General features: G+C 39.2%; 6 protein-coding genes and 1 long non-coding RNA gene across 11 annotated transcripts; 2 read left to right on the plus strand and 5 right to left on the minus strand.

Annotated features, from left to right (window-relative positions):
• Positions 1-309: 309 nt before the first annotated feature.
• On the minus strand, positions 310-3,699 carry LOC119080004 (heat shock protein 83). The gene is made up of 3 exons (XM_037188176.1): positions 3,252-3,699; positions 2,665-2,802; positions 310-2,594 (listed from the first exon to the last, which is right to left on the minus strand). The coding sequence occupies exons 2-3, from the start codon at positions 2,800-2,802 to the stop codon at positions 576-578; spliced, it is 2,157 nt and encodes a 718-aa protein (XP_037044071.1). The 5' UTR covers positions 3,252-3,699; the 3' UTR covers positions 310-575.
• A 1,869-nt stretch (positions 3,700-5,568) lies between these two features.
• Positions 5,569-11,740, plus strand: LOC119079984 (tectonin beta-propeller repeat-containing protein). Of its 3 annotated transcripts, XM_037188140.1 has the most exons (12): positions 5,935-6,028; positions 6,534-6,541; positions 7,010-7,217; positions 7,281-7,682; positions 7,745-8,078; positions 8,140-9,765; positions 9,821-9,934; positions 10,005-10,234; positions 10,295-10,433; positions 10,496-10,619; positions 10,684-11,454; positions 11,512-11,740. In XM_037188140.1, the coding sequence occupies exons 3-12, from the start codon at positions 7,040-7,042 to the stop codon at positions 11,548-11,550; spliced, it is 3,957 nt and encodes a 1,318-aa protein (XP_037044035.1). In that variant the 5' UTR covers positions 5,935-6,028; positions 6,534-6,541; positions 7,010-7,039; the 3' UTR covers positions 11,551-11,740. The 3 variants fall into 3 exon arrangements, with proteins under 3 accessions (XP_037044036.1, XP_037044034.1, XP_037044035.1); XM_037188141.1 differs by lacking the exons at positions 5,935-6,028; positions 6,534-6,541; positions 11,512-11,740 and adding an exon at positions 5,569-5,762 and having other exon boundaries at positions 7,011-7,217; positions 10,684-10,698; positions 10,763-10,981; XM_037188139.1 differs by lacking the exons at positions 5,935-6,028; positions 6,534-6,541 and adding an exon at positions 5,573-5,762 and having other exon boundaries at positions 7,011-7,217.
• LOC119080042 lies at positions 11,560-13,567 on the minus strand. Its single transcript, XM_037188244.1, has 4 exons — positions 13,002-13,567; positions 12,758-12,937; positions 12,554-12,700; positions 11,560-12,478 (listed from the first exon to the last, which is right to left on the minus strand). Exons 1-4 carry the CDS (start codon positions 13,482-13,484, stop codon positions 11,939-11,941), a joined length of 1,350 nt encoding a protein of 449 aa, XP_037044139.1. The 5' UTR covers positions 13,485-13,567; the 3' UTR covers positions 11,560-11,938.
• Positions 13,568-13,783: 216 nt separating this feature from the next.
• Positions 13,784-16,275, minus strand: LOC119080015 (histone-lysine N-methyltransferase E(z)-like). 2 transcript variants are annotated; one of them, XM_037188193.1, is made up of 7 exons: positions 15,934-16,275; positions 15,365-15,865; positions 15,161-15,303; positions 14,998-15,098; positions 14,774-14,935; positions 14,322-14,658; positions 13,784-14,255 (listed from the first exon to the last, which is right to left on the minus strand). In XM_037188193.1, the coding sequence occupies exons 1-7, from the start codon at positions 16,020-16,022 to the stop codon at positions 13,879-13,881; spliced, it is 1,710 nt and encodes a 569-aa protein (XP_037044088.1). In that variant the 5' UTR covers positions 16,023-16,275; the 3' UTR covers positions 13,784-13,878. The 2 variants fall into 2 exon arrangements, with proteins under 2 accessions (XP_037044088.1, XP_037044087.1); XM_037188192.1 differs by having other exon boundaries at positions 14,723-14,935; positions 15,934-16,232.
• A 1,029-nt stretch (positions 16,276-17,304) lies between these two features.
• Positions 17,305-23,947, minus strand: LOC119080118. The gene is made up of 3 exons (XR_005088271.1): positions 23,938-23,947; positions 17,617-17,619; positions 17,305-17,549 (listed from the first exon to the last, which is right to left on the minus strand). It is a non-coding gene; the product is annotated as an uncharacterized LOC119080118 (long non-coding RNA).
• On the plus strand, positions 18,046-19,471 carry LOC119080057 (tRNA pseudouridine synthase A-like). 2 transcript variants are annotated; one of them, XM_037188262.1, is made up of 3 exons: positions 18,046-18,186; positions 18,249-18,612; positions 18,675-19,471. In XM_037188262.1, exons 1-3 carry the CDS (start codon positions 18,157-18,159, stop codon positions 19,433-19,435), a joined length of 1,155 nt encoding a protein of 384 aa, XP_037044157.1. In that variant the 5' UTR covers positions 18,046-18,156; the 3' UTR covers positions 19,436-19,471. The 2 variants fall into 2 exon arrangements, with proteins under 2 accessions (XP_037044157.1, XP_037044158.1); XM_037188263.1 differs by having other exon boundaries at positions 18,252-18,612.
• Positions 19,628-23,907, minus strand: LOC119079994 (E3 ubiquitin-protein ligase MARCHF6). The gene is made up of 7 exons (XM_037188160.1): positions 23,529-23,907; positions 21,564-22,830; positions 21,374-21,497; positions 21,121-21,315; positions 20,729-21,061; positions 20,303-20,661; positions 19,628-20,230 (listed from the first exon to the last, which is right to left on the minus strand). The coding sequence occupies exons 1-7, from the start codon at positions 23,578-23,580 to the stop codon at positions 19,744-19,746; spliced, it is 2,817 nt and encodes a 938-aa protein (XP_037044055.1). The 5' UTR covers positions 23,581-23,907; the 3' UTR covers positions 19,628-19,743.
• Positions 23,948-24,818: the final 871 nt, after the last annotated feature.

The following is a 24,818-nucleotide window of genomic DNA, read 5'->3' on the forward strand; positions in this document are numbered from 1 at the left end:
TGGAGTCTACCAACAATACAAGGACTTGAAATAATTCAGACGTTGCATCGCGACCCTTTGTTGAATTATTTTGAAACCCACCGTACAATGCCACAAACATGACGGAAGATAGCTCGTTAATTTTCAAGCTCTAAACTCATTGGTTCTAATTTCCATAGAAGGTTGCATTTGGTTCGACCCAACTCACTTTACCAAATTTTTGATTAAAGACAATCAGCCAAGTTCAACTCACCTTTGCCCAATCATGTAAATTGACAAACTCTTTACCGCTACTCCAGCTGCAACTCCAAAATGAAAGACTTGAGGAAATTTGCGTTTTAAATTTAATTATTTATTCGAAAATAACTTAGAAACGGAATTTATTCATGAATCAATCTTATTTGCTTGGAATCCAATTACCTCAGTCAAACAATGTCCTCATTTCAAAAAAACAAACAAATTTTCATCTTTTATATCATTAAGAGTGAGTGGCAAAATGCGCTATTAACCACTACAACGTGGCAGTAAACAAAAGTTGAATGAAATAAAAATGAATCAAAATTCGACATGTGGAACGTGCGCTTTATCTAAACACTTTAATCGACCTCTTCCATTTGTGAAGCATCTTCGGTGTCATCGACTAGCGGTGGCATTTCTCCGGCAACTGGTGTTTCTTCGGCAGCCATTGGTTCGTCTTCGTCAATGCCCAAACCGAGTTTGATCATACGGTAAATACGCGATGCATGAACTTGTGGCTCAGTCAATGAAAATCCAGATGATAGTAAAGCAGTCTCGAACAGAAGAATAACTAAATCTTTGACGGCCTTGTCATTTTTGTCAGCATCAGCCTTCTGTCTCAATGTCTCGATGATTGAGTGGTCTGGATTGATTTCCAAATGTTTTTTGCCAGCCATGTAACCCATGGTTGAAGCGTCACGTAGAGCTTGAGCCTTCATGATACGTTCCATGTTGGCCGACCAACCGTACTGGGATGTGACAATGCAGCATGGCGATTCGACAAGACGATCGGAGACGACAACTTTCTCAACTTTGCTGTCCAATACTGATTTCATGACCTTGCACAATCCAGCGAATTTAGCGCGATCTTCTTCCTTCTTCTTCTTTTCGGCTTCATCTTCTGGCAATTCCAAGCCTTCTTTGGTAACCGACACCAAGGACACACCCTTGTATTCCTTCAACTGTTGAACGACATACTCATCAATTGGTTCGGTCATGTAAACAACTTCCAATCCACGCTTCTTGACACGTTCGACGAACGACGAGTTGCTAACCTGTTCACGGGTCTCACCACTGATGATGTAAATGTGTTTCTGGCCTTCTTTCATGCGATCGATGTAGTCTTGGAGAGAGCAGTGTTCATCACCGGATGCCGAGGTGTGGAAACGCAATAAATCGGCCAATTTTGCACGGTTCTGGCTGTCATCATGTACGCCCAACTTAAGATTTTTGCTGAATTGTTCGTAGAATTTCTTGTATTGTTCCTTGTCTTCGGCAAGTTCTTCGAACAATTCCAATGCCTTCTTTACCAAATTCTTGCGAATAACTTTGAGGATTTTGTTCTGTTGGAGAGTTTCACGGGAAATGTTCAATGGCAAATCTTCGGAATCGACGACACCTTTCAAGAAGTTCAAATAGTCCGGAATGAGATCTTCGCAATTGTCCATGATGAATACACGACGAACGTACAATTTGATGTTGTTCTTCTTCTTCTTGCTTTCGAACAAATCGAATGGCACCCGACGAGGTACGAACAACAAAGCACGGAATTCCAATTGTCCTTCAACCGAGAAATGTTTGATGGCCAAATGATCTTCCCAGTCGTTGGTGAGCGATTTGTAGAATTCTCCGTATTCTTCTTGGGAAATGTCGTCTGGGTTTCTGGTCCAAATTGGTTTCGTTTTGTTCAATTCTTCGTCCTCGGTGTACTTAACTTTGATGGTTTTCTTCTTCTTCTTATCCTTGTCTTCGTCTTCTTCAGTCACATCTTCGATCTTTGGTTCATCACCTTCACCTTCCTTTGTTTCCTTGTTTTCTTTCTTGGACTCGTCTTCCTCTTCATCATCGCTGATTTCTTCATCGCGTTCCTTCTCCACCAACAACTTGATGGGATAACCGATGAACTGTGAGTGCTTTGTGACAATTTCCTTGATCTTTTGATCCTCCAAGTATTCCATTTGATCTTCCTTGATGTGCAACACGATCTTTGTACCGCGACCGAGTGGTTCAGAATTGTCGCTCTTGATTGTGAACGATCCGCCAGCGGAAGATTCCCAAATGTATTGCTCGTCGTCATTGTTTTTCGACGTAACAGTGACACGGTCAGCAACCAAATACGCCGAGTAGAAGCCCACACCAAATTGGCCAATCATACTAATATCGGCACCGGCTTGAAGGGCTTCCATGAAAGCCTTTGTTCCGGACTTGGCAATTGTACCCAAATTGTTTACGAGATCAGCCTTTGTCATACCAATACCAGTATCGATGATTGTGAGTGTTCCAGCCGCCTTGTTTGGAATGAGTTTGATGAACAAATCCTTTCCGGATTCCAATTTCGTTGGATCGGTGAGGGATTCATAGCGGATTTTATCCAAAGCCTGCACAAATAGAAATCGAAACGGGAATTAGTTTCTGACATTTGGTTGCACTTGACAGTGTTGAACTTACATCAGACGAATTGGAAATCAATTCACGGATGAAAATTTCTTTGTTGGAATAGAATGTGTTGATGATCAAGCTCATAAGCTGAGCGATTTCGGCTTGGAAAGCGAATGTTTCGACTTCTCCTTGTGGTTGTTCTGGCATCTGCAAACAAAGAAAACGTGGTCATTAGAGAGATGGAAAATATCGATTTTCTTTTCGGACAGTGTTCTCGAATTGTCGAGCTAGTTTTGTCAGTAGGAAGGCAGCATAGAATTTTTCAACATAATTTTTGTCTGATTATGCACATTGTTCTACGTTTTATCATCATGAATCATCGACCGACGGTCCAGAACATTCGAGATGTTCCGAACATGCGTGTAATTTTAATGGGCCAATTTTCAGTTAAGTGTTGGATGCAACAAAATTCATTTCGAAATTTGAAGCACGATTTATCATTGAAGTTAAACTAATTAAAACTTTGGAAAATTTATTGATTCAGAGCGTCAACTGAATAGTTGCGGAAAAAAAAATTGGCACCCAAAAATGAACCGGCACAATGAAATTTCTCATTAAATTATTAATTTATCACAATAAATTCGCATTTAGCTCACCTTGACTGAGTTTTAATTACAATTTCACAAAAGAATTTTCCACTTTTCACAATGAAATATCACGGAAAATGATTTTCTTTGATTGAATTAAATTCGCTTGGAGCACAAATTATTTAGCGTAGTCTGCACACTGTCAAGTTTTCTGTATGAATGAACTGCAGAACAGTTGTCGCATATATTTATATACTCCACAATACGACTGGTATTCACGAGAAAGTTCTCGATTCTACGTTGTCAACATCCGGTCAATTGACGACTTGTTTGTCAACAATTTACAAATTTTCTGAATGAAACAAAATGAAAATATCCAACTTTTGTAAATATTCAATTTGTTTACGAATATTGGACAGGGTTGATCATGAATTTTTGTATTATTTCGATAATAATTCAATAAATTGGATGCAAATTTGTTATCATATGGTTCCGCTGTCATGCAATGTCTAGACTGTTCGCGAACAAACCGAACAAAATGACTTCGAAGTTTGATTTTCGCGTATTGTTGCAGGGTTGACAATGTAACATTTTTTCAAGATTTTTTATCATGTACAAACTTTTGGTAAAAGCGATGATTGTTGAGAGATTTCGTCATTTAGTCATCATTTTCTTGTATTTGTTTGATCTTGTCGCGAAATTCGTATAGGACTATTTCAGTGTTACTAACTGCTGATACACATAGCAACGAGAGTTTAACATAAAATTCGTTTGTTTTTGGGCCTTTTTCAATTGTTTTGAAACTTTCAAACTTGAAAAAGTAATCGTAATCGAACAAATTGCGTATCTTTCGCAGGTTTGACATTTTAAAACAATGGAAAAAGAAGGCCAGAAAACAAAAGAAAATTATGTCAAACTCGCGTTGCTATGTGTTGCTTTAATTGCTCTGGAGCAATTAAATTTGACAAAGAAGAAAATTCAAAATCATAAGGGATTCCACGAGAAATAAGCTACGAAAGCGCTTCTTGAACATAAATGAACCTCATGATAAGTTTTTACCTGGTTAGCATTCTATGCTCAAAACAAACGAAGCATTGAAAACGTGTTTTGGTCCTATTTTTCATGACGAAATTTTCGAAACTGTCAAATGAAGTTAGAACTTTTTCTATTCAAAATCGCAACTGCTGCATTTGTCAATGAAAACTAGGACCAAAACACGTTTTTAATGCCTCGTTTGTTTTGAGCAAAAGTTTTATTTATTCCACATTATATTGATAAAAAATTTAAAAAACGATAATTTTTTAGAAATTTTCAAAGCTCGATTTTCTCAATTGAACCATTTTGCAACAATTTTAGACGAAACAAACCCTCATGCCACAAACATTTCTCACAAAATAGTACATTTTGTTACAAGTGATAGAAAGTTGAATTTTTCGGTACTAGTCGTAGGTTTGTCCTAACGAGGCGGAGCCGAGAAACCACAACAACATTAACATAGAAATCACTCTACAGCCATTTCAACAATAAAGCATGCACACTTGCTCGCGGCCGGAAAAATATATATGAAAACCCATTTTCGGCCGGAGAGAGCGTCCAAGAAAGTACTTTCTTGGCCGCAAATACCTCTCTCTGAGAAGTACAGTAAAATTGAACTTTTCGATATCGAAATCCGTCGAATTTCAGTCTTCAAGCACAAAATATACTTTTCCGACAAACTTCTTCCGAATTTAATTTTTTCTGTAACATTGAACTCCAATCAGTAGAATAGACCCAATATAAAGCTAACAAAAATCTCAAAGAAATTTTTTAGTTGCAGTCGAAATAGGTGGGAGATTAAAAACTCGAAAGTTTAGCTTCCATGATTCGTTGCAAGTTGTAAATCGATTTTTGACATCTAGTTTTTGTGTACTACGTCAGTCTCAACCCTTTATCCATCACACAACCCTAATATTAACCCAACAGACTTTCTTTTTAATTGACTCTTTTTTCGTTTTGTGGCTGAGCATTTAGCTCGCTTTTCATCCTCATCCGATGTAATTGATCAGCTGGCCTAGCTACGGCCTGCTTGCCTTGGTGGATATGTCAAAAACTTATATGAAAATGTGCAATGAGAAGTACCCCAAGGCATGTTATAATTAACTGGTATTCGGAACTCTCGCTCAGATTATAACAGTCTCTTTACTTTGGTATATTCCTGACATTAAACAGTTTACCAGAATAATTGAGAAGTCGACTTAATTACTCAATTAAGCCATGAAAACTTATACCTAAATTTTATGGAGTGAAATGAAAATTTTAAAACAAATGCGAACATCAAGTCCTACTTTTTTCATTATCCACGAAGCGCTGTCGTCAAACCATATGATTTTGAATGTTTGAATTGACAATGACAGTCCACTGTCAAAAAAAGTTTATTGATTTTCTTAGTGTTTAAGCTAATGTTTCCACTGTTTGGGAAACAAAATAATTTATTTTAGCATTAACAGCCAATTAGATTTACTGATTTACGTTGGAAACGTAACTCTAATTTACACAGCGATGTTTTAAAACTTCAATTGGGGTGATCCGAATCGTTTGCAGGTAGTAAAATCACTGTTTCACTAGCATAAAAACACCCAACCCATTCATATTGAATACAAAATATTGTAAACAAAAACTGTAATCGAACAAAAACAGATGTTTTGACCGATTTAATAGCGATTTGATTTGTGTATACGTTACAAGTGCTACGGCAAGTTAATAAATACAACACATTTACTGTGTCGACAAAAAAGGAAGAGTGAACATTGAAGACAATAGCTATTTTCGTGTTGTAGATTGAGTCATTCTGTTTAATTACTTGACGGGTACGACAATTCATTGCATAATTTTTTGTGTCTCCAAATAATTTGCGCAGAATATTGTATTTTGCGAATAGCGAGGATTGAGTCATTTGGTTCGTTCAAACAGTTAACCTTTACTATCTTGAACAGACACAGCGACTGTAATTACCTAAATGTTCATAATAAAATTTGATTGACTTGTTCTAATCGAATGTTAATGGTGAAACAGTTTATTTATTTGTGTGCCCTGGTAAAAATGACCGTCGATATTCGAGTTCACAGACGACGTCTTCTTTTTGGTAAAATTCTCTTTTCTGATCCAAACGTTTTAATAAGATCCTCTTCACCTGACAGACTGAAAAAATCTCCTATTTGTGGTACTTTTCACTTTAACCTGCTACAGACGTCATCTGTTATTGACAAAGACAGCAATAATTAACGACAAGTTCTGACCGATGAGGTCTTATATAGCAAAAACCATGTTCAAAACAAATAAACAAATTAGTAAAAGATTTCTGAATTCTCTGAAAATCATCGATCAAATGAAGTATTAGATCAGATAGTAAAACTGTTAATATGCTTGCTGTCTGTGACAGGTTAATATATCACACAAAACGTCGATTCCAACTGTTTCGTACAGATCTCCGCCATAATTCATTATAATTTCATTCATGAAAGCGTTACTTGATTAACAAAATCAACTGTGCAAGTACACGTGCGGCCTCTATGATATGGTGTACTATCGAAGGTCTCAAAACATTTTCTATTTAATTTGAGTTGACTGTACACAAAATACGAGCACCAAAGCGATAAAAACGCAATTCAATTCGTCAGTTGAAATAAATAATTGAAGGAGACGATAACAATAGAACAGCAAAAACCGTTATCGCTTAGTAAAAGTGGAAGTAATTCACTGCACCAGCTAATTAATAACATATTGCTAACCATTGTAGCGAACATATTTGCCGATTCGATTGCACAACTGAAGTTTAATTCTTATTTTCAGAAACAACATTCCATTAACTGCTCAATACAATGCCCAGTACTATCCTCTTCGCCACTAATAATGAAGGCCGTGTTTATGCATTGTCAACGGGCAGTTCGGCGTGGCGAGAATTTTTGTATCTCGGACTTGAGTTCAAAAAAGTGTCAGCTGTTCCTCATTTTATGTGGGCTATTGGTGGCGATCGCCAGGTGTACGTTCACGTTCACGGTACTAATTCACTGCTACTGTTATCTGTGAAAATTCTCAAACTTTTTTCTTTTTACATTACAGGACTCGACATTCCGATTCGCGTCAAAGAGGAATCTTATGAGAATGAACGATGGTTGCCGCTGGAAGGATTCTCCAGTCGAATGTTACCGACAGATAGACACAATTTTTCCTCCATTGACGGTTTGGTGAATCGTAGCATAGACAAAGTTCGATTGCCGTCCATGGCATGGCAATGGGAAGGTGATTGGCATTTAGATTTGTCACTTGACGGCCAGCAATTAGATCATGACGGTTGGACATATGCTGTTGATTTTCCTGCGAAATATCAAACGGAGAAGAAATGGAATTCATGCGTCAGGCGACGGAAGTGGGTGAGATACAGGCGTTATAGTGCTTTGAATTCGTGGTGCGCTGTAGCTCCGTTACATAAAGATCCGACTGAGGAGCCATTCATTGACGTTGGTAATTTGAGGAGCTCCAGGAATTCCGTTGTCGATAAAGTTAAACAAAAATTTCCACTTTAGCAATTGGTGGCTGTAACGTTCCCGGTTCATCAGCTGGCAACTTGTTGGTCTGGGCAATAACTGCTCACGGTAGAGTTATGGTTCGCACCGGAGTCAATACCAGTTCACCGGAAGGACTCCGATGGACTGCGATAAACACTCCATCAGGGTGTGAAGTATCCCAAATAAGCGTAGGAAACACAGGACTAGTCTGGGCTGTGCTTTACAACGGCAGGGTAATCGTTCGTTCTGGAGTAACCAAAGAAAGCATGTCAGGAGAAAGTTGGCTTGAAGTAAAACCGCCTGGAAATGGATTAAAGATCGTGCAAGTCTCTGTTGGAACTGATTCAGTTTGGTAAGTGAATAGCTTCTATGCAAACGAACGGTGGAATTTATACACAAAAACCATTATTCAGGTGTGTGACTAATGACAACCACGTTTGGTTCCGCCGTGGTGTAAAAGGTGAAACAGCCGGAATCAGTGAAGACTCGGCAATTGGTAGTGGATGGGTAGAAATGGTAGGAAACATTTCGATGGTCTCGGTTTCATCGAATGATCAAGTCTTTGCTGTTGGCTCGGAAGACAGAGGACTTTATTTCCGCTCGAACGTGATGACATCAGACCCAACAGGAAAAAAATGGAGGCTAATTCAATGTCCGATGCAGCTCAGTCGAACATCAAGCTCTGCATCGTTGTGTTCTCGTCGCAGCGGATCTGACTCACCGGGTCAAAAACATCGAAGTCTGAGCAGTCTATACAAAGAAAAGGGACGTGTGGAAACATCAGCAATAATCGAAAATGATGATGAAACGTCACGTTCTGCTCCTACAGCACAGCAAAGAAATAAATTGGAATTGTGGCCAAAGCCTGAGGACACTCCTACCGGCAGTTTGAATGAAAAACCAGATCGACGACACAAACTTAGTATGTTGGATGAACAAACCGCATCCTCAGCTCCCAATGCTGAAGTGTATGAAGTTTGTGGTAAACATTTCGACAGACCACTGAAAAATCCACGATCATGGTCTCCAGTGAGAAGTGTTGGTTCGATGGTTGGCACCGAGGCTCATCCGGAAAGTGATTCAGCTGTTTTCGATGCCGATTCAACTAGAGACTCCGGTGTGTTCGGAGAAGATGACGATCACGGAGGTTCACAATATTGGGCTGAATGCGATGTAATTTGGACATGTTGTTCTGCCGGTGCCGTGTTTATCGATACAAATCAACTTCCGAATTGGTTTAGTGACACTATAGCTTCGACTTCACAAGTGGAACTCAATCAGCCATGGCGTGTAAAAATACTGGAAGACTTGAAGAAGAGGCTAGCGAGCCAAGAGCTTAACTTCGAAAATTATGAAAAGGCAGTAGAATTGTCGTCGTGGGTGAAAAGTGGGGAAGCTAGAGCAGCTAAAGGATACGGACCGTTCGAAGATTGTCTAATCGAACTGGAATGGGTTACGTCATGCGGAACTGGTTTAGATTCTGGAACGCTGACCATTCTAAATCCGGATGGCGTGACGACTAAAATGCAGTTTTCATTGTCCGAGATTACGTGTGTTATGTGCTGCAGTGAAGCAGGAAATCCTAGACTAGCAGTACATGCACCTCGACTACCATCTGGTTCGTCACCTTTAAAGCTACAATTTAGCGGTGACACTGATATGGAAGATTGGTTGTCTCATCTGACTTCTGTGTGTTGCCAAATTAATGAAGTCCACGGTCGACCATCACCCGAATCTATTTGGACGACTTCGAATTTAGGCGATGTGTTCGTCTATGATCCGAGCAATCTGAAAGCACAGCAGCGTGAAAGTGATAGTAGCCTATTCAAACAGGAAATTGATGTTTCGGCAACAGAAACACCGTACTATAACACTCTGTACAACGGTATGCCAGTCGGATCGATCTTAGAAGTAACCGGATGTGTGTATGACGATGCCGATCAGATACGATTTGATTTACAATGTCATCCGACTGTCACAACCGTGTTGAAACACAAAACGGAAAAGCACAGGCGAGTTTTGTGCCATATTAATCCAAGGTAATGTGCGTAACACGCTTAAGTAACGACATTTCTGAAATAATTTTTTTTTTAGATTTAACGAGAGGGTGATCGTTCTTAACTCGATGGAAAAATCCGAATGGATGACAGAAATTCGGATCGACAAGATGGTTTTTGCACCGGGAGCTGAGTTTACACTTGTTGTCAGGTATAACGAAAAATTGAAACTCAAATTGAAATGACCTCGGAAATGACATCTCATTGACCCATTGACACAGATGCGAGACTGATGTATTTAATATAACTGTGAACAATCAAGAATTTTGTACGTTTAAACACCGTGGTGCACCGGAAGCCGTTAACGGACTGTATGTGAGCGGCCGCGTGAAATTATTCAAAATCGTCTATAAAACACCTCAAGCCATTGTCCCGTTGCGTGATATTTTCTGGCGACAAATGGGTGGACATTTGCGACGTGTAGAATCGTGTCAAAGTGGTGTGACATGGGGTAAGATAGGACAAACTGCTTAACAGCAAATGCCAGGGGTAAAATACATTTTTTCTTAAGGGATCGGATACGATAACACTGCATGGGTGTATACTGGCGGCTGGGGTGGAGCCTTTATGAAAGGATTGGAACAGAGCTCGACCGGAATTAACAGCATGACGGATACACATAACTATTACATTTACGAGAATCAGAGATGGTAAGACCTACGGCCTTGGATGGCTGCCATAAGATTCACCGAAATTTATTTTATTTCAACAGGAATCCCTTATCTGGGTATACAGCGCATGGACTGCCAACCGATAGACACAGTTGGAGTGATGTAACTGGTAAACACAAGCGCAGCAAGGAACACACCAAATTATTGTCGATTCATTGGCAATGGGTATAGAAGACGTGACTTTCTCCCCAGCTATTTTAATTACAAATTCATTTATTTCGTTACAAAGGTTTCTGATTGGTTGGTTGACTTTCATACGCCCGGCGGAGTCGACCGAGATGGATGGCAATATGCTGTAGATTTCCCAGCCACTTACCATGCGAAGAAACAGTTCACCGATTATGTCAGACGTCGTCGCTGGTATCGTAAATGCCGTTTAACTTCAAGTGGCCCATGGCATGAGCTCGGAAATTCAAAAATCATAGACGTTTCCCTACAACCTCAAGATTCGAATGTTATGGACAGTACGATCACAGTATGGGCTGTTGCAGCCAACGGTGATGCACTAATGCGCAAAGGTGTGTCACAATCGTCACCATTCGGAATGTCCTGGGAACATGTAACCAGTGACCACACACTCCTGTCAATATCTTGTGCAACGGACAACAAAGTATGGGTCGTTGGTAAAAACGGTGCCGCCTATTTTCGGTATGGAATCACAACCGAAAATCCTCAGGGTGATGCTTGGCAACAAGTTGAATCACCTAGCGGCGTATTGTTTAAACAGATTTCGGCTGGTAAAATGGGCGTATGGGCACTGGACGCTACCGGTTCGTTGGCTGTGCGTCGTGAAATATCAACAACATTCCCGGAAGGTTCACATTGGCAGATGTTAGCGAACGTACCCAGCGATCCGCCACATACTGAAGGAACGGTCGGATTCAAAGCGATTTCGGTTGGTGATGAAGTATGGGCTATTTCGAACAGTGGATTTGTCTGTAAACGATGTGGCATCACAAAAGATCAGCCGGCCGGCACCGGATGGAATCTCGGTATAAATGTGAGTTGAAAAGTTTACGATTTTCTGTCAATTTTCTAATGAGTGATGCATTTATAGAATAACTTCAATCACATCTCAGTAAATGGACTAAATTGAAACGAGTGCTTAGACTTCAGTTACTACATTTTTAGTTTTTATACCAAATATTTGCATTGCAGCTTCACAAGGCTTAAGTATTATTGTTAGTTTTATCCTTTTTTTTCGGTTAAAAGACATTACATCTCTGTAACAGTCAAGTGAATGTGTTACTAGCTTTAACATTTCTAATAAATTTATTGGAAATCTATGGATTTTGATGTTGCACCTGTCGACAGTCTGAGTTTACAACCCGAAGTAGAGCAGTACGAAACAACGATAAAATGGACATGTTTTGATTTTGCCATCCGATTGCTGACCTATACTCAAAATTTGAGCGAAGTGACCAAGTTGATAGAATTCACTTAGTCAACTTACTCACAAATTAAGACCCTCAAATTCAAGAAATTTATTTTTTCTTACTACTCGTCTTGCGTTTCTGCTGGTTCTCCTTTCGTTTCTGCGGAAGCCGCTTAATTGACGAGCTCTTTTTGCTCGTAGTCGAACGACGAGCTTTCGGTTTCACTTTGCTCGTAGTAGCTGTGAGACGAATTTTCGGTTTGTCCCGAGGTTTTCCCCGACGTTTTTTCACTGTTCGCAGTTTTCCGTTCTTGTATTGCAGTAACGCTCTCTTTTCGTCGCGGTTCTCTTTGATGTTCATAAATTTTTCAAGTAAATCCGGACAGTTCAGGTCACTTTCCGGCAACCACGAATCGTAGGCTGATCGAAAACCCTTCCATCGCACCAAAAATTCACGCGTTTTATCTCGTTTCACACTCATTTCCATAATCCGTTCTACTTCCCAATCAAAGTCTTCGTCGAAATCAAGGAGATTGGGATCCTGGACTTTGTAGTATCGATTTCTGTTTTTCAGTTGACTCTTCCGTTTCGACATTCCTGGCTTATCAACGGACTCTTTAATGTACAAATTCGGAACGCAGTCGGGATTCTAGAGAGTCAATCAAAATTTGCATTTGTCAGAACCGTTCGAAAAGGCGAACTTTATTGGTTGCACATTAATTACCTTCATCGTGAACTTATCCAAAATGTTAGGACACAAAGCTATAGTTCGTCTAGCTGTTTCCCATGTTTCGCCTTTACTTTTGTCATTCCATTTGATAAGATATTGCGACTTGTGGTCAACCAATTTATGGGCGAGAATGGCTGTTACCTAATTGAATGAAATCGAGGTGAAAACTTGTAAATTAACAAAGGTAGCAAAACGTACGGCGATTGCTTCAGCTTCCTTCTCTTCCATTTTTTCCATGTACGGTTTCAGCAGATTAGGACAGAATTTTAGAGACGATTCCTTTGTCTCCCAGGTTTCCCCTTTTGACTTATCTGCCCATCTGATCAGGTATTTAATGCTACGATTTTTCTGCTTTTCATGCGAAACTATGGCCTCCACCTAAAAAATATTTCAATCGTTAATCACTCGGAAGAAACATTAGCTAGTCAACAAAACCACTCACAAACTTGCCACTGTTAATATCTTCCTTGTACTGGCGAACCAGCTCCGGGCATATAGCTGTAAGCATTTGACCACTAACCCAAATCATGGACTCATCCTTCAATTTCACTTTATATTTCCTCGATTTCTTTTCGTTTGCCGAGACGCCGTGTGTAATTATAGATTCCACCTCAAGTGCTTTACCCCATCCATGGTTCTTTTTTATAAACTTGTTGGGCTTCTTGTTGTCGGTTGTCGTTGAATCTTTTGTGGGCTTTGTGGGTTTTGTAGCTTTTTTTGCTTTAGATTGATTTGAAGCAGCCGATTGCTCTGAGCCGGATGATTCGCTTCCATTCCACTCTTTGTCGTCACTTTTCTTTAACCTCTTCCTATCGCCGGCTTTATTATCTCCGATTTCTGAATCGCTTGTGGACGAGGAATCACTCGTGTCGGTTTTTTCCTTATTTCCTGAGGATAAAGACCGTTTTCTGGTAGTTCTACCCATTCTTTCGATATAACACAATTTGGACAGCTGAGAATGTCTTCAAAAACAACGCCGATTTGTTTCGATTTTAAAACACTGAAGATGGCGCAACATCACTTTTCTCTCTCTTTTTTTAAATTTTTGTTTTGCGCTGAATTTGTAGTTGAGGATGTTCTCCACTTGCATTTTCAAAAACGATGGTGGTATACTGATAGCATATGCTTAAAATGGATAGACTTTTCGTAGACATTTCCAATTTTAAGATGTAATCGATGAATATGGGGATTCATTCAATGTTCTTGCTAATACAATGAAACGAATCAACGTTGTCGTTACAAAAGAAAACTATTTATTTATTTTAAACAAAACGGCCATTAAATTATACAAAATACAACAAAAACGAACACTTTTTCGATTACTGATTAAGTGTTGGATCTATTGTAAGATAATCCAACGTAAGCTCTTCGCCAGCTTTAATAAATCTCTGAGCGTATATGCCAATCCGATGATCACCATTGACCCGAAGAATTTTCGATCTGCAATTTGGATCACGTGAAAAATTAGCGAATCGGAATTTTCCCCCGTAGTTCATTGCATCAACGACAAACTCTTCATTCAGCGTAAACATGTACGTGGAATTTTCTTTCGTATACAATTTGGCCCGTCGGTCCGCTTCTTCAGTGGAAATGATTTCACCTTTGTATTCCGTGATATAGTCACCTTTCTGACAGTCCTCATCAACAAAGAGACCCCAACCATGTATATCCGATGAGGCAACGTGCATTTTCTTATCTGTACGCCGGCAAAGATTTGATATTAGTATCGCGTCGATTCGATTTACCACTCAAGCGCTCTTACCGAGGTTTCGCTGAAGATTAACGTTCTGGCAAGATACACAGGTGCACGTATCCGGATCGCATTCACGAAACAATTTAATGCAGAGACATGATTGGGTTGCACAGAATTTCTTACAATTGCACGTCATTCGCGTTCGATATTTGCAGTCCGCGGCACAGTTACAGAACTTTTCGCAGTTGATACACGCACAATTTTCTGAGTCAGTGCAGAGTCCTTCGTGGTTGCATGGTTTGTATACTTTCTCGATGTCTTGCGTACGCCATCCTCGATTGATGACTTTACTTTTCTTGGTACGGATGGGCTTAACGTTATTAGCCAATTTGAATTGTCGGTGTACCTGTGATGTAATTGCACGAAGTTTAGGAGTTTAACGAGAAATTTGTGAGATCTTGCACTCGCACTGTGTTCCGAAGACTTAGGACTGATAAAGTTAGAACAGGTATGGTGGGTACCTCTTTGCAGCTTTTACTACGAATGATTTCAGCGATGGCACAAAAATTGTTTGGAAAAACCGTTACTAAGGCAGTCAGCATCGTCAATTCCGAACCAGACCATTTACTCGCTTCCCCATCTTCACTAGAAGATTGTTCTTCTCGATTCTCATGTCCTGAATTCTACAGATGAGAACAAACAACTAGATTCGCTAGGTTCGTAAATAAAGGATGATTAGTTTTACCTCCACCATGTAACATAGATTCGAGCACGGTCGGTCGAACGGTTTCAACCATGCGACGTCGCCAGTTTTTGGTTTCGGAATAAACTCATTATTCTCGTGACCTGTAATCAATTCGAAATTGATAAAGTGGTTCTGAGCATCAGACACTATGTAGGTTTCTTACAATGAAATGGACAACTGTAGATACAGCATTTACGACAAAATAATTTGTAAAATGAAGTCAGAGCTGCATTACGGCACAGGCCATCTTTCATTGGTTCATCAATATTCGGCCTGCACGGTGCACGTTTCGTAAGCTTTTCATACCTGCAATATGGTTACAGATTAATCCAATTGAAATTTGGAGTTGGATGTGATTAACGTTTACTTTTCACATAAGTAATCTGCGTTGTTTAACCCAGTAAAGTATTCACACATGCGCTGAAAGATGATTGGATCAGGTACGACTAATGATGTGACTATGCCCGTATGACGTTGACGAATTTGAATCAACGCTTCAACCAGGTTAACAAACAACTCATCCTCCATAATACTCTTTGCTTCGTCGTCGCTGTCGCATTCGGTTAAATTCATCAATTCGTCTACAAGCCCACTATCGACGGCTTCATTTCCCAGGAATGGTACGTAGGTTTTGCTCTGCAACGTTTTCATTGGTATATTACGAGGTATCGGCAGCCATGTGATATTTTGTGGTGGGCGATCAACAACCGGCAATAAATGTTTCCAAATCACTTGTAAATTGGGTTGCTTTTTCACGAAGAAATTGGCACCAATCCTTGGTCCTTTGCTCAATTGCAATGGGTCACTATTTTGCACTCTCCAATGACAACGCCCACTCGTCGCATCGGTTGAATTCTGAAGGAGCAGTCTGTTGGCGAGTGTTCAAATTTGGTATTATTTCGATGCACTGGCAGGTGATCATTGTCATTCCATTACCTATTTTCTTTCCATACATTGGAAATTTGGATCTGTCTTTCTTGCTGCAGTCTTCTGTACTCTGATCGTACAACAAGCTTCCAATCCATCTTGGACAATTATTTCGCTTCCGCCGGCTCGACAAAGACAGAACAGAATCAATGTTCAATTACAAAAGTAAATTCGAGCAGCAGCACGAAAGTCAATTATTTACAAGATATTCGACCATCATCAACGAAATAAAATTTCTATCTGAACGACGAACTATTTGTCACTTTACCGTTGAACGAATAAAGAATGACCGTCGAAAAGTGTTATGTGTGATGGATGAACAAAAGAATGTAACGCTGATTACTGAATATGTCTGTATACATATCTATATCTGTCGCATTCAATAGTTATTTTCGCAACAAGTGACGAAAAGTAGGACTTTCCGTTGCCTTTATTGCGAAAAACGTTGTATAGTTACAACTCGATGACAAATGCTTTTTTAGGCACACGATGTGTATTGTCTTCACATCTAGTACCTAAAAAAGCACTTATTACTCGGCTGTATAACAATAGATTACAACACAAGCTATCTGTTACAAACATACGGATCTTTCACTCTCTTCTTATACTAATCTTACCTTGTAATCTTCTAAAAAAAACAACTTATGACAGGACGACGAGCCTAAAAGACATGAAAATATAAATTTCCTCCTTTTTATTTTCAATTAACCTGCACAGTGCACATAGGCTATTCATCTGTTATCGATAACGACGACAAAAATATTGACAAGGTTTGGGTAGTCCTTTATAATAGTAAAATGCATGGTAAAAAAAAATTGAAGTACAAGATTTGAAATCAACCAATTAAAAATTCTTTGATCGATGGAAGTAAAAGAACCGATAATAGACTGTTTACGCAAATGACGTATAACTTATAACTTATAAATCCAAATTTATGAGTTATAAGTTAGTATGTTATAAGTCAACCACATATGAAGTGAAAGTTGTACGTCAAAAGTATGAAAGTCTAAAATCATAGAAATGTGTCAAGATGCTTATATAGAGCAATTAAACTTTAGAAACCAACTGACGTTAATGACTACAATGACGTCATTAATAACAAAATTATAGAAGTCAACCCACAAAATCATGTAAAATACATCAAAATCTTGAGTTTCTCAGGCTGAGAAGAGTCAGGAATTGTCAAAGAAGAAAAATAATTTGCTCATTGTAATTCTTCTGACTTTAGGAATAAGCCTGAAGAGCTGCAACTGCCGACAAAGTCAGGACCATCATTTTTCGAAGTTATGTCCCAGATCTTTTTACATTGTGAGGTTAAGATAGGCATTATGATGCAAAATTTATTCGTCCTCTTCTCAGCCCAAGAACTTCAAGATTTTACATGATTTTGTTGGTTGTCTTCTAAATTTTTGTGATTATTGATATTAATGTAGGTTGGTTCCTAGAGTTTAATTGCTCTATCTGATCCACTACCTTTCCATCTCTATAACTTTCGACGTTCATACTTTTGACCTATGAACTTATAACTTTCACTTTATAATTGGTTGACTTATGACTTATAACCACCTTACTTATAACTTATAACTGATTTACTTATAACTTATAAATTCGGATTTATAAGTTGACTTATAAGTTATACGTCATTTGCGCAAACTGTCTAATAATACTGATCATATGCTTGCCCTCTATAACAGGCTAAGTTTATATAGTTTACAAGGGAGCAGTATACATAAACAATTTATCGATAGGAGAAAAGGTTCAGTTCGGTATTAAAACCGAATTAAAAGAAGTCTAATATTGTTAACGAAGATTTTAGGATCATTCTTATGCTGAATGGCAAGGCAATGAAAGTGTAAAACAGGTATGGTCTATTGTCCGCCCGGAGGACATAAAAATTTGATTTTCGTACTTAAACGCACTCATTTTCATATTATTTTGACATAAAATGTGAGTGCGTTTATGACGAATTCGCCGATCGACCATACCTGTTCTAGACTTTCATTGTGGCAAGGTTCTTACAGAACTTTGTTGCATGTATTGTTATGGTTATCATCAATCGCAATACTTTTACGAATGTGACCGTTCTATGCTTTTATTTGAAGTATATTCCATCAAATGGTTTATGTCACTTCAAAAAACGTAAACAAAAGTAGTGTGTTGTAGGTGGTCTCTTGTTGCAATTTTATTTTCATCATTGCATTCGAGAGAAGAAATATTTAAATTAGACGGAAAATGTTTAAACTGAAAGAACTCATCAGTAAGGTAATTTCGAAAATTGTTTGTGTTATCGCTCAATGCTGACTCGACTATATATTCTCAATCAGCAGACAAATGTGCTGAAGATTCCTGCAGTGCAATACTTTCCAATTGCATTCAAAAAACGATTTAAAAACACTGACCCATCCTTGGACGAAACAAAGAATTTTAAGCGCAAACTCCAGGAAACTGACTCTAACGTCACTAAACACTGCCTGATGATGGGTTACTCTGGATGTAAATATCGAGGAATGCAGTATCAAAGTCAAGACGGCGCACCGACAATTGAAGAAGTTTTATTTAAAGCAATGTTGGAGTGCAAATGGATCACTTATGATCAGTATAAGAAGCCGCACAGTATAGGATTTTACCACGGTTCCCGGACTGACAAGGGTGTCTCAGCTCTAAGACAATGCTGTTCGATTTTATTGCGTGAGTGTCAGAAAGATGACATTTTCCATGAACCAGTAATAATAACGGTTCCGTTTACGTAGCTACTGGTCTGAACATTGAAGATATCAACCAAAAACTTCCTGACGATGTTCGAGTATTTGGTCTGAAGGAAGTCCCACTCAAATTTCATGCTCGGTATTTTTGTAGGGCTAGAACTTACGCGTACACATTGCCTACGATAGCCTTTAGTCATTACAATGATCAGTCGTCGCAAGTGAAATATCGCGTATCAGCCGATAAGTTAAAGTTTATCGATGAACTTCTTCAACTCTTCAAGGGAAACAAGAACTATCACAATTTCACCGTCGATAAAACCTATTCGGATCGATCCAGTTATCGTCAAATACTAGATGCGGTATGTGAGGCACCATTCCTAGTCCATGATGTGGAATTTTGTACGATTCGACTGAAAGGAAGAAGTTTTATGATGCATCAGATTCGGAAAATGTTAGGTCTGATGTTGGCCGTTGCTCGTGAGGTGACTGATAGAAGCATTTTTGATATGGTGTTCACTGACAGAGCGATAAATTGCCCAACGGCACCTGGGCTGGGATTAGTGTTGGACCGTTTACACTTCAATTCGTTCGATCAGAAACATGACAGCCAATACGGGACGCTCTCATGGGAAGAATGTGAGGAGAATGTACAGCAGTTTTTTGAAAACCAAATTAAATCGAAAATTGTCGGGACGGAAATTCAAGAGGAACAAATGATGCAGTGGCTGGAAACCATTCTGAATTATCTGTATATTCCTGAGGAAAATAACGATGAGTTTGCCCAAAGCCATAAGGCTTACATCTAAAAAAGAGTGTCAACGGTTAATAAACGTCTCGTTCGAAAATTTGTGGCATTTTGCAACCATTTAGCCTGCAGAAATCGGCGTATTTGGCGTGTCTTTATGCTCTACATCTCGCTACAGAAAATCAATGAATCTTGACGTTTCGGCACAATTTTCTTTTTACATTTTTGCCTACGCGTAATTTACAAAGCAAAATTTTTGTTTAAATTTACATCACAAGATGGTTTTATTAACAATAAATTCAAGTGCCAATCCAATGATTTAAAACATCCCAAACTTATCGACTGAAAAAAAAAACATTCCCTACACTCCTAACGATTCAATGCATTGGCCGCTGCTGCAGCTTCCAATTTCTTTTTTCTGTGATCATAATTCACCAGTCGTTGACCCACCAAGTATTTATCGTTTTTGATTGCCACATACAATTTCTTGAATTGTCTTATTTGAAAGATAACGATGGCAATGATCACCGCAATCATTAAAAAGAACGGATAGATGCGACGCACGATCAGCAATCTGGTCATTTTGTTTTTGAAGAAAATTGGCATAATTGAGTGGGCTATCACATACGGAACGGCTAACGATAGACCGAAGCATGTTATTACTGGAATAGCCAGCGAGATGATGATGAATCTCAGATCGATATCACGAATGCCGTCACGGTATGCACGATCGATTGCTCGCTTCAGTGCCCAATCAGGTCCCATGAGTGTAACGGCACAGGCAATTTTCGTATACAAAACACCCAGTGCCCAGTCTTGCCATAGAAATAGTATTGGTGTCTGTTCCAATGGCACACTGCAAATAAGTGTTCCAAAAACAATTTAGCTCGACTGAGTGGATTGTCGGTAAAAACAAAAATGCATTTACCGTAGCGGCACGATCACAACTAATTCCAATAACAATCCGAATAACAAAGGAACGACACCCAGCATCAGGACAAATATAATTGTGGCCATTGCATATGATGCGCCAATATTGATCCAATGCTTCAGTTTTTCGACAACGGCTGCTCTGCCTTGGGGAAACAGATTCACGGCAACCGATATGCCTCTGGACAATACCCAACACAAATATATACCAAGTGCGGCTGTGTACAGTTCGTGCGGTCTTGTAGGCGACTGTGACTCTTCTGTGGTCGGTGAGGTTGACTCTGTTGTGTGTGTGATATGGTGATTTATGTGACTTCCTATGCTCCAAATTGACATGCCGTGTCTACCAATCCACACCTATCGGTTACATTGACAAATAAGTAAAAACATTTCGATGCCACAGCATTCGTGTTCAGATTCCTACCGGTATGGTTAACGTTATCAACGAGCCAATGACCAGACTTATGCACATCAAAACGATCAAACCAATCAATCGAAATACGAACATTGTCGGACGTTCATACGGTTGAAAGCCAACGGGTACATCGCGTTGAAGCAACGCCTGATGAGCGGCTCCTAGGCCTTGTCCATGTTCTGGAGCACGAGGCGGAACTTCGTCTTCGTTTGGACGGGTTTCAGTGCCCAAAAGATAGCTTTTTATACCGAGGCACCAAGATACGACGGTACACCACAGGCGAATTAATCCTTTCAGCCATATACGAGTGTGGGATTGTTCAAAGAATCCGGGTAGAATTATCTGCGAAGAAAAATTGGTCAAACAGATTTTCCATTGGGGGAATGATTCTTAACTAGTACCTGCAACAACAATAGCTGTAGACTGAGTTCATTGACCTCTGAATCACCCGATAAAGTGTACGGCAAGAAAGTTGGCCACAGGGTCTTTAGAATTTGAATTGGCAACCACAGCATCAGCATGACGGCTGATCCAAAAATTATCGCTGATGCGATCAGTCGCCGTGTGTGACGCAAAATGGACAGGTGAATCATTTCCTGAAAATTCATTGTTACTGAAAAATGTTGCTGGGATCTTCATTACAACGACACTTACTTGAATGGGACTGAAATCCGGGTCGTTTAAGTTACGTAAAAACCATAAGACTCCAGGTCGCAGAACTTCTCTGAGTAGAACGATGAACGATGCAAAATAGTAAACGTATACCATTCCGAACATCCTGTAAATTAACGGGAAATGGTCAGTGGTCTTGCCCTTCATCTCTCATATGATTCTTTAAAGCTACCAATGAATGAACAGTGATGTACCAGGAGCGGCCTTAAAGCTCATCTTTCGATCTTTCAATGTTGCATCGAATACGGGCAACGAGCATATGTCCAACCACCACCCACACACGAGCGGTAAAACGCCAATTTCGACAACAGAAAGCAGCGACACTTTCACCACAATGTAACACAATCCGAGTATTCGTCGCGGCTTTCTCAGCTTGAAGAATTTTGCAATAGCATGAAGCTGTAATAGAGTGATGCCGATGATGCAATATCCAACGAGCGTTGTGAGTAAACCATGAAAATGCATCAATGGTTTTCCTTGACGAATCAGTCCGGTAAAAGCAATGACAAAGTTGCCAATCGAAAATGGACAAAATGCAAAAATGAAAATGCAAATTGTGTTCAGACTGACAACCCAAAATACATGTTCTAAAAACACCATCGAACCGTCGAGACCGAGTAATCGTTCCCATGTCAACTCTTCCGCTGCTCGATCCCATTCCATTGGATTCCAATTAGCTTCTTCGCCCGGTGGTTCGGGCTCGCCTTCTTGTTCATTGGCGTCTGCTGCAGGGGGTTCAGCCGGATCAATTGGTCGATCAATAGGCGGTTCTTCATCTGGTGCCTCTCCATCGCCGATCCAATTGGCAACATTTACTTCATTGTTGTTATTGTTATTGTTGATGTTATTGTTGTTCTCCAGCTGAACGAGTTGAACCAGCTCATCGTCATCTTCAGCAACGTTAGCTGGTTCAGCAGGATGTGCTGGATGTACCTCAGCAGCTTCAACGACCGGTTCTTCTTCGTCGAGCCAATCCGGACCGCCACCATGCACAATCTGTTCTCTCAGCCAAACCAAGCCGATAAAGCCGAACAACGTGCATGTCACCACAAAACATCCCCGAAAAACATCAGCGGCAATATTGTCCATCGAAAACATTTCGAACGGCAGCGACATTAGTGACTCTAGCGATCCAGAGAATAGAAATCGATAAGTTCGATAGGCTGTGAGTGGCACAATGCCCAGCCATGCCAATGCGACCAATGTGTAGTGAAGCCAATATTTAACAGCCGTTCCCACCGAATTCAGCAGACCACCGGCAACGTCAGCCAACGGCAACACTCTAGGCATGTCGGGGGAATAAATTGGAGTAAACGAAAACCGATGGCCGCATAGTTCGCAATATTCCTTTCGTGAATATCTCATCCATTGTAGCAGACATTCTTGATGAATGAATTTTATGCTTCCCTGGCAGATACACGGGTGGAAGAGATCGGATTCTGGAAAATTTAAAAAAGTTATTTTGTGAATTCGTTTGATAAACAAGAACGGACAGACAAAACTGCGTAGCATTTTCGATGCAACTTGAACTGCAGACATGCACTATCTTATCTAAAATTGTTTCATTGCAAAAAATTTAAACAGTCATGCAGTCATTGGTACATTGAATACCGAGACACAGAGTTTCGTAAGCTACAAATGAATTTACATTAAAGATTTCCTGTGTGTTCATTGACGTTCATGCAACACAATTGCACAATGTCTTCAATAGGATCGATTTGGTGCAATTCTAACAATGTTACGCAAACGTTAACCTGTTGTTTAACAAAGTCAGTGAAACACAAAATCAAAGGTTATCAAAAGGTATTTAAACTTCAACATTGGAATGGCCTTTCACATTTGTTTCTCTTGCACAACTGTGCCAAATGTTGATTTAACTCATTTGATTGTTTAGCCATTTGTTTAAATCAACCATAATTTCAAGGACAGAAATTTATGCGTCCAAATATTGCGAAAGGTCTACTTCACGAATGTGAATACAAAATTTGACTTGAGATTTCACACACAAATCAAGCAATTCACTTTGTTTGATGTAAATAATGCACCTTTGGTAACCTTTTCAGCAAACCAATACATCGACTGTAGAAAACTCATTACACGATTCGATTATTCTGTAGGATTAGAAAGATACACTCACCGCCCTTACAGCGACATACTCTGCATATGTCTTCTGAAGTTAAATCATCCATTTCGTTAAACTTTCCTTCTGCTTAGTCCTTTTATTTGCAATATTTTCTTCTAAATACTGATTCATTGGAGCATTCTGATCGGATTTTGTTGTTAGTGGTTGAACATTTTCCTTTTTGTGCTGGCTTTCGAATACTTATTTCAGTTCAATATTCGGAGCAAACATTCGCAATACTTTGTGTCTGTGGAGTCCGTCAGTTTGTACACTCGAAATTATGATCTTAAAACGAATTTGATAGTTTTTCGTAATTTTCTTTTTCAGAGATAAAATTTTTTTTTGCACGTATCTTTGACGTTTCATTTACTTCTCTGCAATGTCTGCAATGGAATCTGCTTTATCAATCTAACTGCAATGCAACTACCTTATCTCATCGTTCGGTCGGTGGATGGTTTTTAAAACGACAAACACTGTTATGTGGTCGATTTTTATCGACGTATCTATTTTCGACTATGGATTTTAGACAATTGCGCTGGTTGTAGTATAGGAAACATGTGTGAAATCACGAGAAAAATTCCACAATTTCCTCATTTTTGGCCCATGTAATAATCATTTGCTTTACTAGGGAAATAATGACACTTTTCACTTTTGGGTTGGGTGAGAACTCTTTAAGATGTGTCTGCAATCTGCAAAGGTTTCTCCAAGTGGGTTAAGTTATCACCCACGAATCAATTTTTGCATGCTGTAGTGGTTTTAATTTTTCAAAATAAGATTTTGGTTCAGAGAAATCATCAAAAAACGAATATTTTGCCTCCTAAATGTAGGCTACAGATTTGCAAAGGCTACATTGCTCTTAACTCGCTTGTAAAGTAAAATAGCATAATATTTCAGTGTAGTAACTTGATATGTCATTATTTCACTGATATAGTGATCTACTATTTCTAAAATACTTGCACAACCTTTCTGGTTTTCTGGAATAGAATATATTATACTTTATTTAATCAATTCGCCTAGTCGGTTGTCCTGTAGAGGCGCCACATTTTTTTATAGTACTTCATTCTTACTGGACTATTTTTTTGTGAAACAACTTCACATTGATTCATTCACATGGAATGTCACAGCAGTGAAGTTGGTTCACATGAAAATAAGCGCAGTGACAGCAGTAATTTTATGACAGAATGTACTAAAATATGGGAAAACTCTATTACATTTCTTCTTAGTTTCTAAACATCATTCTGATAAAATGATAAAATGATAAAATAAATGAATTTAAAAAAAAAATCTCCTATTTTTAGCAAATGA

The sequence above is a fragment of the Bradysia coprophila genome, unplaced genomic scaffold (assembly GCF_014529535.1).
Source record: "Bradysia coprophila strain Holo2 unplaced genomic scaffold, BU_Bcop_v1 contig_350, whole genome shotgun sequence".
Classification (NCBI taxonomy): Eukaryota; Metazoa; Arthropoda; class Insecta; order Diptera; family Sciaridae; genus Bradysia; species Bradysia coprophila.